The sequence below is a fragment of the Telmatherina bonti genome, assembly GCF_933228915.1.
Source record: "Telmatherina bonti genome assembly, chromosome: 10".
Taxonomy (NCBI): domain Eukaryota; kingdom Metazoa; phylum Chordata; class Actinopteri; order Atheriniformes; family Telmatherinidae; genus Telmatherina; species Telmatherina bonti.
In genome coordinates, this window is record NC_136628.1 from 13,523,752 (window position 1) to 13,537,437 (window position 13,686).

General features: G+C 36.8%; 1 protein-coding gene across 1 annotated transcript; it reads left to right on the forward strand.

Moving 5' to 3' along the window:
* Window positions 1-1,055: 1,055 nt before the first annotated feature.
* Window positions 1,056-11,950, forward strand: sar1b (secretion associated, Ras related GTPase 1B). Its single transcript, XM_079247272.1, has 7 exons — window positions 1,056-1,192; window positions 4,627-4,702; window positions 6,329-6,448; window positions 6,621-6,686; window positions 6,847-6,950; window positions 7,802-7,933; window positions 10,348-11,950. Exons 2-7 carry the CDS (start codon window positions 4,645-4,647, stop codon window positions 10,462-10,464), a joined length of 597 nt encoding a protein of 198 aa, XP_079103398.1. The 5' UTR covers window positions 1,056-1,192; window positions 4,627-4,644; the 3' UTR covers window positions 10,465-11,950.
* Window positions 11,951-13,686: the final 1,736 nt, after the last annotated feature.

Consider the following 13,686-nt stretch of genomic DNA (forward strand, 5'->3'; position numbering starts at 1 on the left):
AATGTTAAAAGTCCAGATGATAACAGATGCAGATGAGATTATATTGGTGTCAAGATATTGTAAAACAAAATACATAAAATGATAAAATAGGTGTTTTGTTCGTTTTCACAATAATTCCTTCTCTTTCTTTAAAAAATGAAAGGGAAAAAAACAATTATTCCTCCTCAAATTAATTAGTGACAAAGCTGTACTCTTTTACAATATGATTCAATATTTTTTTAAGTTTGACAATGTTCTTTTCATTTCATTGACCCCCCCCCCCCCCCCCCCCTTAATCGGTTGTAAATTGTGTTCAAATCTGTAATCAAATGTAATGATTTTCTTTAGTATACACTTCATGACCACGTTGATGTTTTGTAAATACTTTGTGGGAAGAAGCTATCTTGAACAATATTTTCCTCCATAATATGAATCTAGTTCAATTTTATAATGACACTCTAAAACTTAACAAGTATCAATAAATAAATAAATAAATCCTGATTACTCTGCTTGATTTTGGAAAATATGATACACATCCTAGTAGCTAAATAACTCAATAATCCAACAATAGAAGTGATTACAAAGAAACTCCCTTTTATTTATTTATTTTTATTTTTTCAGACAAGGTAAACTTTTGTTTGCTTTTTTGACAGACGTTTTGAGAAAGAGTGAGAGAAAGACTTGAAAATATCTGCAGTATTTTAAGCACACTACATAGATAAAGAGTTTGTAAAAATTGGTACTTATTAAAAACATCATCCTTTAGAATCCAGACCTAAATTCTATGTAGAAACTTGAGTTTGTGATGTTGGTGAGAAACGTTTTAATTCTCGACGTGATGAAAATTGGTAGATGTTGTATTGTATATGTTGTAATGATGTATCCCAGTCAGATTAAATCAATTGTGTGTAAGGAGAAGAAAAAAACCGGTTTATAAATAGTTTGGGGTTATCTCTCTGTTTCTGATATGACATATGAGGCTTACATCTGATCTGTCGGAAAGGTGATTGTGAAACATCAACAGGAAGCGGCTGGGCAGAGTTTTTGGTGAGTTGTAGGACAGCCATTGCAGTGTCGTGGCTCAGTAACAAAACACGAAAGAGGCGAAGAAGACCTGGCATCTCGCAGGCTCTCCTTTTCTTTGACCGGGAGATTAATTTACATGACCGCTAAAGCAAGCACACTCGGAACATCAATCTATACATAAAAGCGGGTAGGTTTGTGAACACATTTTCTGAGTAATAATCAAATAAGGAGAAATCCGTGAGCTTTCGGCTTCTCAGCTAGCAAAGTGCTAACGATGCTCGATTAGCATTAGCAACACCAACTTGGCTAACTCTTTTTTTTTTTCATCTTGCCCCGAATTGGATGTAAACTTAACTCGATACACCGATGTGTGTATTTAGACAGTTACTTTTATTATATATTAAGAAGCGCCTACTGGTGTAGGTATTTGTGTCTCTAGTACATCAATTAACTATTTTTCTAGCTAGCTGATGATTAGCTAACGCGGCTAGTAGCTTTCCATGCAACGTTGCCTACCGAATATGACACGTAGCTGCTAGCTTCCTGCTAGCCGGGTTGTTAGCCGGTGTAATTCTGTCACCTACTAGTTTCTGTGGATCCAATACTGTAAAAATGGCCAAATCTCCGTCATTTTGTCATTACGCACATGTTTTTTGTCCTGGCGTCTAACATCACACTATACAGAGCATTTGCCACAACGTTGTTCCCTCTTTTTTTAATCTAATCGCTAATTTTGATATCCTGTACTAGTAATTATGTCCCTTTGATATTTGGTGATGTGAAAGTGGGAGACTGTAGTGTGTGGGTGTTTAATTAATTTACCTTAAAAAAAAAAGCCTAGCTAACAACGAAATTGTTGTTTCACCATATTGTCTGTAATGTCACAGAGCTGCAAGGGCGACACATTTCAGGTATTTGTATTTATGAGCTTGTATAAATATGGTTTCATTGCCTCACTTGGAAACAGTTTTAACATCACGTAAGCCAAAAATCCTGAACTTTCACATCCTTACTGGCTTTCTTTTCTAGCTCGGAGAGTTTAATAAGTTATTTTTATTTGCCATTTCAAGTTATATTTAAGTTTTTTACTTGAATTATTCATTTTATTTCAGTTATGAGCACCTTGCATTTGTGGACTTTAAGTCCACATGGAGGCCAATCCTCAGTGGGACATTTATGTAAACTATAGGGTGCTTAAAATCTTTATTAGGTGGTCATTGTGATAACTATTTTATCTATTGACAGTTCACATTAACCACATTCAAAGTCTTCACAAATTTATGGGCTTGGTTTCCTTATTATATTTTCTAATTCACAATAACTATAAGAAACCTGAAATAGTCATTCACAAAGGCCTTGGCTCTTGAAAAAGTGAATGTTATATCTATTATTAATTTTAGAATCCACTGTTGTGAAAGACATATTACTGTGTACAATCAGTCGATACCACAGCATTAGGAAACACCCATACTTTATTCTACGGGGGCTTCCTAAAAATGCCAAACCATTAAATGAGATTTTTATCATTTTTATTTGTTTACTTATTTATAAAGTTGCCATTAACTCGTCACTTACGACTAAGTCTTAACAAAGCCTTCTACGTTAGTGACATTTCTTGGCAGATTCCTGATTTTAAAAAAAAAAAAAAAACCTTTTTTTTTTTTTTTTTTTTTTTTTTAATGGTTTGAACATCTTGTGTTTTATGTTTGTTTCACTTTTTGCTGCTACATCACAGCACGTGTGGCTGTCTTCCTGTAATTCCCAGCTGGGGTTGGAACATGTGGGTCTGGAGACTGACAGCAGCTGATATGTGGTCTGACTGTATTTTCTTTATTTGCCTGATCTTGACCTTTGCCTACCTTACACTTTAGCCCTGGAGCTGTTTGCACATTACATAATTAGGGCTATAGGTCCACATCTGCCTATCTGGTTCTGATGCCTCAGAATCTGTCATAAATCAAAGGGTAAGAAATGAGACAAAGCTGGAAACAAAGTGGACGAAAGCTTCTCCCTGGTAGATGGCAAAGGCAATTTATTTCTCTCTGTTTTTCTTTTTTTGGCCCCCTCCTTCACCCTTCTTATAATTAAATACTTTGACTCTGACAGAATGGGTTACATACCAGTTCAAAAGAAATAAAGAGTCTAATGTTAACATAAAATGGTCTTACTCACAAACAACTATCTGCTGGACATAGTCAGGGTAAGTTGATTTCACACAGTTGTAGAAAATCCTCTCTTGGCATAATTTTGTTTTGATTGAAATGCAGTGTTACAAGCCTATCTTGGAAGATGTGGGGCTTTGCAGATGGATTGAACTGGACAAAATGTACACACTGTCAAGATGTTATGTGACTAGGCCTGTGAAGCTCTTGTGTTGTTCAGAGATTCCTGCTACAACAAGCTAATCACTGACTGCAGAAAGCCACTCATTGTTCTTATCACCAGTCTGATAGGTTGAGACAAACTGCATAGTTGGAGTTTAGTACCAATCTCTTTCATGTGGTTTGTGGTGATTGGTTCATGTTGTTCTTACTGTCCGTTCTCAGTTTAATTATTTCAGTTTTTTTCCTTCTAAGATGATATTCCCTGATTAATCAAAGTAGTATTTCATACTTTTATCCACCCACGTGACACTTTTCTAAGTGAAAAGCAGTTGTTTGTTCTGAAATGTCTTTGTATTCTCATCTGTAATCTTTATAGACAATTAATCAATTTGACAAACCAGCCAAGTTCATTTGTGAAAACAACCATCAAGGCGTGCCTTGCATTTTAGTTGTACAAACATTTTAAAACCAAGCAGTGTGTTGTAGTGTGGCTTTAGAAAAAGTTTAAATGTTAATCACAGATGTTTACTGCTGCTAATTTTATTCTGAAGATGTTAAACAATTAGGTTAATGCTCATCAGCTAACAGCTGAATCAGGAAAAATGATGTTGTCCCCCTCCCTACACAAGGGATTTGGTTGACATTACCGGAATCCTGATCATTTATGTAATTTGCCTTTGAGTGCAGACTGAACTTCAAAGCTAAAATACTTGTGCTTTTCTATGCATTCCTGTTATCTTCTGTATTTCTAAAGAATATATCATGCTCTTAACCTTGCTTAATTTTTCCATTTTAGTTCTGGAAATAATTTCATACCAGAAGAATGTATGAAGTCTCTTAGATGTTGTGCAGAACTGTGAAGACAAATATTTTTGCTCATGAAGTGTGATGATGCAAATAATTCAGTTCAGGGAGTTCACTGGTAAAAATCTGCAGTTCATTGCTGTAATTCCTTTTGTTGGAATGTGAAGCAGAAAAAAGTACATGATTCAGATTATTTTACTTTTGCCCAATGGACACGTGTGTGTATGTGTGTATAACAGAATGTTAATTGTTTTGAAAAAGTAAAACCGCTGTTTTTAGAAGTGAGTTTATCTGATGAATATAAACGTAACAAATTGTGACACACTCTTGAAATCCATGTGAGTCTTTTTCTCTTATGTTATTTAAATGCAAAATTATTCAACCTCATATCAGTCCCACTGTTGTTGTCAACTAAAATAAAAAGAAATCTAACTTTCTGCTTTTGCATCAATGTGCTCTCACCTCTGTTTTGTCTCCTATGTTTGTTTTTCAGGATTCAACAGCTCCGGATATGTCATTCCTATTTGATTGGATTTATAGCGGTTTCAATAGCGTACTACAGTTTTTAGGTGAGTGTTAATGATAAAACTTATTAACATGTAATATACAAAAAAAAATCTGTTTCCAAGCTATAGTTGGACTGTTAATGAAAAGGAAATTATTTTAATATTAGCTACAATGCCATCAAAAGTGTTAATAAATATGCTAAACAGAACTGGAAGTTGTGGAGGATTCAGTAAGAACATTTTAGGATGAGAAGAAGTGAATCATTACAGTTCCTAATTTGTTTTGCATTTACTTATTAAGTTGTCTAACATGTTTGTTCTGAGCCCAGAAAGCAGTGTGTGTTGTTTGTCCTGAAATCTACGTTTCCCTCTTTGGGCCCACACACACAACTCGTGTACAAACATGAAAAAAGTGGCTGAGCTAATCATGTTCACTCTGAAACACCATGTTTTTTTGTTTTTTTTTAAAATTTTGTGGAAACAGTGAAGTCACAGACGGGCATTATTTTTCCGATATGCCTCATGACTATACTCATAACTTCTAAAATTTGTGATAATGTGTCCCTTTGTGAGCTGGCAGTAAATGTAATGTCCTAGCAGCTCTTCTCCCCAGAGTGTACTGCTCTAGTTTCTGTCTAAGAACGGTACCAGCACTTGTTCTTCCTGTTCAGCCGGTTGCTCGGTGTTGCTGTGAGTAATGGTGACGCTCCTAGGAGCTGACTCAGTCAGAAGTTTTACAAATCCACAGGGTATCACTGTGCTGACTCACACCGGTAAACATAGAGCTCATAAAGAAAGCTGAGCAAGGCGTACCCATCGTTGGCAACTCTTATCAATGTTTGGATTTATCAGTGTGCGCCTCTAGACCTGAGACTTAAGCCATGATTTACATACACGAAGAAGGAAGTGACACACGTGCAGTAAGAGAACAGTACAAAGCCACATACGTCCCCTGCATGCACACACACTTGATGTAAATTCTCAGTTTCTTACTCTATTCACAGATCTGCCCACTCAGCCATTACATGCACTTTGTGCAAGGAAACCAGCAGACGGGAGTCTACATGTTGTCTGCTCAAACATACATGTTCTCACATACAAAGTCCTCTGAGCAGTGTGTTAGAAACGCTAAATGAATCAAAATAAATGAGGAAATGGTGTTAAAATATTAAGAATAAAATAAAGTATTCCTTTTTTGTTTTGTTTTTTGCATATTTATAAATAAATTTATTGCAAAATGATTTGTTTTTATATAAAAAAAAATAAAATACCAATAGAGAATGTAAGAGAACACAAAAGTGTCTTCACAGTTTTGGCTTTAACATTCATGGTGTGGCATTGTGGACGAAGACTAAGCCAACTGGAGCACAGCCATTTGTGCATGTTTGAATTATTCATACATCAAATATTCTTTTTTATGTGTGTGAATTTAATATAGAGTATAATCCTGGGAACAAGTCAGAGCTAGGCAAGTCTTATCAAGTATCCTGTTATATGATTTATTGTGTAATATGATGCAAACCATTAGAAATATCTGTAAAGTCAAGTGTTGTGGGGGAAAAAATGAAGTTAATCATGAATCTTGTGAGAAAATTGATCAAGTAGAAACGATAAGAAATTAAATAAATTGATAAAATTTCCTTCACATCAAGGCATGTGTGTCTTAAATACTTCTGGTTTTTATTGCAGGACTGTACAAGAAATCTGGCAAATTAGTATTTCTTGGCCTGGACAATGCTGGCAAAACAACACTATTGCACATGCTCAAAGATGACAGATTGGGACAGCATGTACCAACTTTACACCCAAGTGAGTTGTTGTTACTCTGTCACACATGCATCGCCACACATGTTCACTCGGTAATGTGCTGTTCCATGCAAATAAATGAAGGCATTTTCTTGTGTGAACGACCTGCCATTGTAATGAAGCAACGTGAAATGCGGTTTCCCTCATGCTTCATGTGTAAATGCCTCTCCTCCAGCCTCAGAAGAGCTGACAATTGCTGGCATGACTTTCACCACCTTTGACCTTGGAGGCCACGCACAAGGTTTGTGTTGCACGGTCAGATGATTTTATGTTTAATTGATCTTTTGTTTTGATGTAATTGACATGTCATCTGTTTATGTTGGGCATACTTTGTGCCTAACATCCGCTGACTGACTAGTTATACTGTAAAATTAATTGTATATTTATGTTGGTTCCCCCAGCCCGCAGAGTGTGGAAAAACTACCTCCCTGCCATAAATGGCATCGTCTTCCTTGTGGATTGTGCAGACTTCACGAGATTGGGCGAATCAAAAGCAGAGCTTGATGTAAGTAACCGCTAGCTTCCTGGTCCCTGTCGTGCCATGGAGTAGTTTCATGATAAACATCAAGACGAACTTTGAGATATTCTTTGTCTTAAATGTATTTATGTATTGATTACTTTTTTTTGTTGTTGTTTTGGAATCTAATTGTTGGTGTTAAAAGAAGTGAAACTTCATTTTGTAATCACTACTTTAACATCTGAATTCAGTACTTTTGTTTCAGCAGGTTTGTATCACACATGTTAAAGTTGAAATATGACAGGAGTGACTTGTTTACTGTTGTAAATGTCAATCCAGCTGCCAGAAACAGCTGCTCAGCTTGAATTGATGTCTCTAAAAAGATTGTCACAGCAAGTCTACTCCAAGACATCTGTCACCGTTTACTCCCATAGCTGAACTGTAGCTGGTACGTTGGCATGAGTCTCCAGCTTGCTTTGACTTGTTGCAGCTGGAGAATTTGCAGAAAGTCTGCTGCAGGCTCCACCAACGCTGCCCACATAGCAGCAATGTTAGGGAAGTTGTGCTGCGGTTACAATCAAACTAAAGATACATTTTAACTAAGATAACATTAGATCTGGATTATTTTTGATGGGTGAACAGCACAATTCAACATTTTATTCCTGATGAGTTAGTGTAGTTTAATCCACTGAAATAACTGCATTTAATCAGCCTGAGATTATTTCTGGAAAATGTGGGACATTTTATTAGAAGCTCTTCTAAGCTTTCTCACAGTAAGAACTAAGTCATTTTCAAACATTTCATGGTAATGAGTAAGATCGGGATGTTTCTATTAATGTTTTTAAATATCTGAAAGTCAAATATTTCATCTAGTAGTAATATTTAATGAACTGTCCTAGGCATTAATGACAGACGAGACCATTGGAAACGTGCCTATCCTAATCCTGGGCAACAAGATCGACAGACCAGAAGCCATCAGTGAGGAAAAGCTGAGGGAACTTTTCGGATTGTACGGACAGACGACAGGCAAAGTAAGTACATTCAACACTATATCTGTTTTGTTTTTTTTTTAAAGAAAAAAAAAAAGAGAGAGAGTGTTCAACACGTTTTGATACCCTCTATTTGAGAAAAAGAATTGAATGCATGCAGCTGTAAAGAAAGACTCCATGAGGAATAAAAATAGAAATCTATATTGAGTACTTCACCTTTACAATGGTAATAAGACTTTAAGATTTCTATCACAACATACTGCAGTCCCTGCAGACATGAAAAATTTGACACTTTTCTGTTAAGGTTAATTTTCTCAACAAATGAGTTTAAATTTGCTTCATGCATTTTTTTGGGGCAATTTTTTCTCTGATCTGAACGTTGAAAGTAAGACTGAAGGGATCTCCAAATCTGGTCCTTTAGGCCCGTATCCTGCAGGTACTAGATATTTCTTTGCAACAACACACCTAATTCAAATGAAGGATCATTAAGAGACTCTGTAGAGATCACTTTGATTTAAATTAAATGTTTGAGTTGGGAAACATTCACTACCTGCAGGACACTGGGAGAGAGAAGCAGATGTCCTTTCAGTAAAGTGTAAACCAAGGTGCGAAAGAGGGTGCACATGGAAAAAAATTACTTGCAACAAAAGTCATTTAGGTGTGCAACCTTAGAGGAAAAATACATAATATCAGTAATCGTGTTTTTTAGTTTAGTTTCCTGCATCTGGTTTGGTATTAGGGGTGGGAAATCTAATTGAAAAGATCAAATATTGGGATTTTTTGCTTCACAATTGTAAAATAGATTTTTTTTTTTTTTGGTAAATATTTTTTCTTCAAATAAGTACAAATAATCCATTATTAAAAATTTTTTCATTTTTATTGTTTTTGTTAATCTTTTTACTTGTCTTCTTGGGTATTATATCAGCAGAATGATATTTTGGCTGCTGCGTTGTTTTATCCTAATTGAAATGAAGAAAAATGATGAGCAAAGAGTTTTTTTAAATTTTTTTTTTTTGTTTGTTTGTTTTTCTACTACAAAAATTAGCAACTTCGAAGAATCATGAGAATCAAACCGACACCCAAAAAGTTGTACAAGTGATGATTCACAACTGGTTCATTGTAAGTCTTTGGTCTAAAAACCCTTCTTTGTAAAAACACGAACTGCTCAACAGCAGTATTTATAGTCATTATACAAAAGCAGTTCAAATAGTCCCTATAAATCTTAAGCTAAATGTTTATAATAAGCTCTTTATGATGAAGAAGGAAGAAAATTTCAGGATCGGTTAAAAGGTAACAAGTCAGCAGGATGAATTTAAAGCTGTAGCTGAAGCTGCCTTCCCTCTAAACTCAGAGGAAACGAGATCTGATGGGGAATTTTAAGCCATCAGGTGTGTTTCACTGCTGAAACAAAAAAGCAGGCTTTTAATTTCCAGTCTACTATTGTGTGAAGGAGGAAGTGACGTTTCAAGAGAAAAATAAAGATTATGACTTCAGAGTTGTATAAATATTTAGTTAATCTAAAATTCAACATTACACTTAAAGTGTCTTTTTATGACATAAGCACAAGGAGAAAGAGACATCTGATCTGTAAAGACGTTAACATGTTTAGGCTGTATAGAAGTTATTTAATAACATTTTAAAACTTTAAGTCCTGGAACTATTTCAGCGTAGTATCTGTGAAATAATTACTGTATGCTGTAAAAGAGTTTCCAAGTGTATGTTTGTTTCCTTGTGTGGGGATGTTAACAGACTGGGACGCTTCAGATGATGCTGCATCATCACAGCCGGTACCTCCTCCTATGACCTGCGGTCTGTTTGTGCAGGCAGTCAGTAAGAAGCAGGTTTTGAAGGAGGAAAAACTTTGCTCACGCATGATAAAATAATAATCTCCGTGAACTAATGCGATGACTGGTTAGTGTGCTCAGCGGCTTTGCATTTGCCCCTTTCATTTTCAGTCTGGGTGCAGCGCAGAGGTAAACATCTGCTCTGGTTGCAGCCAGCAGGAAAAGGTAGCCAGATGTGTTGCTAGTCACTGTAAAAGTAAAAGAGAAAAAAGCGCTAGAGGGGTCTGAAAGCTCACAGAAGACAAAATCACCGAACGGGAAACACTGCAAGTCTGTCTGTCTCCCCCCCCCCCCCCCCCCCCCCCCCCCCATATTGGCACGGGTGCAAATTCAGTCAAAAAGTAAGTGCACAAAATTTGCACATGCATGTAGTATTTTATGCTGGCTAAGATGAGACTGGAACTGGGATTTTGCCACTAAGAACATTTTGACCTGCAGCTACACACATAAAATATATCATTTAAAAAAAAATTTTAACCGAACTTTATGTTTTTCCTTATATTTTATATTTGTATTACTCTAGAAATGACTTTGCATATGTGATTTTAAATTTAAAAAAAAAAAAAAAGCAAAACAGAATTAGTTGTGACCTTTCTTCTGCTCTTCTTTCAGGGCAACATTCCCATGAAAGAGCTGAACACAAGACCACTGGAAGTGTTCATGTGCAGTGTGTTGAAGAGGCAGGGCTACGGCGAGGGCTTCCGCTGGCTCTCCCAGTACATCGACTAAAACAGCCAAGCCCCATTACGCACCGATGTCACCACCACCATTGAGAGGGCGCTACATCCAACGCCCATCATGACCACCAGTACCATCATAATCGGCCCCATCTTCAGTTAATCAAGTCTGCCTCCACCCTCAAAAGAAACCAGTACAACTCGATCCCAATAGACTTTTATTGGTCGAACATTTGGTTCCTCACTTAATGAAAACATACCTGTGCTCGTACATACACACTCATCTCTCTTTTTCTTTTCTTTTTTTTTTTTTTTTAAGAGAGCCACATACCATTGGTTCCACAAGGTTTGTTCACATTCAGACATGTGAATCTTTTCTATATTGTGTCAGTTATCCGCTGCCCTCTGCCCCTCCTTTCTCCATCCGTTGAGTGTGACGATAGATGCATATAACTGTAAATCTGTACATGATTCTGTTGGTATATCAGCAATCCTCAAAGCCTCATCCCCCTTCTTCAACTCATCTTGAGCAAATAAGAGAGAGCAGCATAGTTGTATACATTGCAGTACACTTTTTTAACAGTAAAGAAATTCATTCAGAGTTGTATTTAATCACAGTGTTTTTGTTTGACCTGTTTTTTTTTTTTAATTTTAGTTTTTCTTAATGGTTTCAGTAAATTGAAGATGTGGCCACACACACAGCCCTCACTACAGATGTACGGCTGTTTCACCCATTTATATGAATGGACCAGTGCATTAATATTAAGATATCATAAATTAGATTATTTTTTCAGTGAAAGCTAAAATACTTTTGTTCCAGGCTTCTGTCATGTAGGCAGAGTAGCTCTGAATGGATACAAGTAGTCAGTGGGCTCCCTTTTTAAACAGAAGCATGGGGTGGTAGTATTACTAATGGGGGAAGATTTGTTTTCCTTTTTTTTTTTTTTTTTTTTTTTTTTTTTAAATAGGAAATAATACTGGCTATAACTCTGGCAAGGTTTGATTAAATTGTGTAGATAGCACAATGATCAGTTAATGCAAAGACAACTATTTAAATTAAATAAAAAAAAACTTTGCAATTAATAGCCTGAAGGTAACACGCTGGAAGAGACGACAGGAGGAATAAACAGATGGTTGTAACATCCAGTAGCAACGTTAGAAGTCCATACTGCAGATGCATTTCCTGCTCAGACCTTTTCAAGGTGAATCTAGTGACCAAGTGAAAACGGAGAACACAGTCCCGCAGCGGGAACAGGTAGATAGGCCGATGACACCTCTAAGAAAGGGACCATATATATGAAATGTACATGAAGATCGTACATGGATTGTGTGTTTTATAAGTGGTATCCTTTGATCTATGTGCATTACCAGAAACTATTATGCATGCCTTGTTCTTTTGATTTGTTTTGTTTTCCTTTTTTTTTAAATGACCATTACTCAACAGGAGGGAAGAAGATGCCAAAATTTTCAATGAGAGATGATTGTCATGTTTTTTTAAGGAAACAATGGAATTGCGCATAATACACTTTTTCTCTGTCCCTTTGTGTCTCTTTCATTCCCTCATGACTAAGTGATGAGCTGTTCCAACAAGGATGGGACTTGCTGTTGTTTGCATCATAAAAAAATATGTAATAAATGTTTGCAATGAATAACGGGCTTTAACAATGATCCCCAAGTGCAGACTGTTGGGTTTTTTTTTCTTTTCCTTACATCTCTTTTGTAATGTTTGTGGTCAAATTTCCTTTTGTTCAAATTAGCTCTTTAACTTTAAATATGCGCATTAAGAAATATTGGAACATTTTACCTTCTAAAGCTCAAACAGCTTGGGGATGGTTACTTTCAGATAGCATTACTCCACTGAAGACTTTTCCTTCCCTTTTCCCATATTTAACCTTATCCTCTGGTGTAGACTTTAAGCTAAAAAGGCTTCTGCTGCAGATTAGACAGTGATTGCAGAACGTTCAGCTAAACGAAGGGTACGGTTGTGCTCATACGTTTACATGCATTGGCAGAATTATTGATTTTTGGCCATTTTTCAGAGGTTAAATGAAGCCTTTATTGGCAAACAACTGTTTTCGCTTTTTCTTTAATCATAATGACAACAGAAGCTGCCCAAATGACCCTTATCAAACATAGCATGCCCTGGTGATTTAGGTCTGATAACTGGCACACAAATTGACACAAACAGGTTTGAATGGCTATGAAAGGTAACCATCCTCACCTGTGATCTATTCTACCGTCATTCATCAGACGCTTTCCTCTAAAGCGATTTACGCCACGAGCAAGAAATCAAACAATAGGGGACATTATAGATAAGTGTGACTGCTGTGAGTCCCGTTGCAGGTGTGGACATGTAGTGCTGGAAGTAGTTCAATTTTTAGATGAGGTTTTGTTCCCTTTCCTCCTCGCAATACTCCCTTTTGTTAAAATACAAGTTACAATCAGTCCCACATCATCGTCTTGGGCGCAGCTCTGAATGAGCTGACTTGTGTCAGAGAACTGGACAAATTTCTTCAACTCAATAGAAGAGTTAATCCAAGTGTGCAATTGTTGCTTGTAATCTTCGTGGGTGGATAAAAGGTCAGTGAGTTTCTGGTTTTCTGACAGATCTTTCATCCAGTGCTGCACTGATGTTTATGGATTAAGAGACACAGGGAAGGCAAAGATAGAAAATGTCAAATGATTTGTTAGAAAAGGTGGTTGAACAGTGTAAAACAGCAAAAGGATATAAAAAGATAACCAAGCAATTGAGGATGACAGCAGTGTTCAAACTCAAGTTAAGAAGTAGAAAATGAGGGATTCTGTTGAAACGAAACAGCAGACAAAAAGATTTCAGCCACAACTGTCAAAGACCTGGGCTTTCAGTCTGCCTCTACAAACATTTGTAAAAGAATGAGTGTCTCTCAGGAGCTCAGTGTATTCCACCATGGTACCGTGATAGGATGCCACCTGTACAACAAGCCTAGTTGTGAAATTTCCTATTAAATTCTCCACAGTCAACGGTTTTATACCAAAGCTGAAGCAACTGAGAACAACAGCAGCTCAGCCAGGAAGTGGCGGGTATGTAAGAGGACAGAGCGAGGTTGACGGATGCTGAGGGGCAAAGTGCACAGAGGTTGCCAACTTTCTATCGCTACAGACCTCCAAACTTCGCATGGTCTCCAGATTAGCTCCACAACAGTGCCTAGACAGGTTGGTGGTTGGGTTTCCATGGCTGAGCTGCTGTATCTGAGCCATACATCAACTGCAATGCAAAGCGTTGGATACAGAGGTC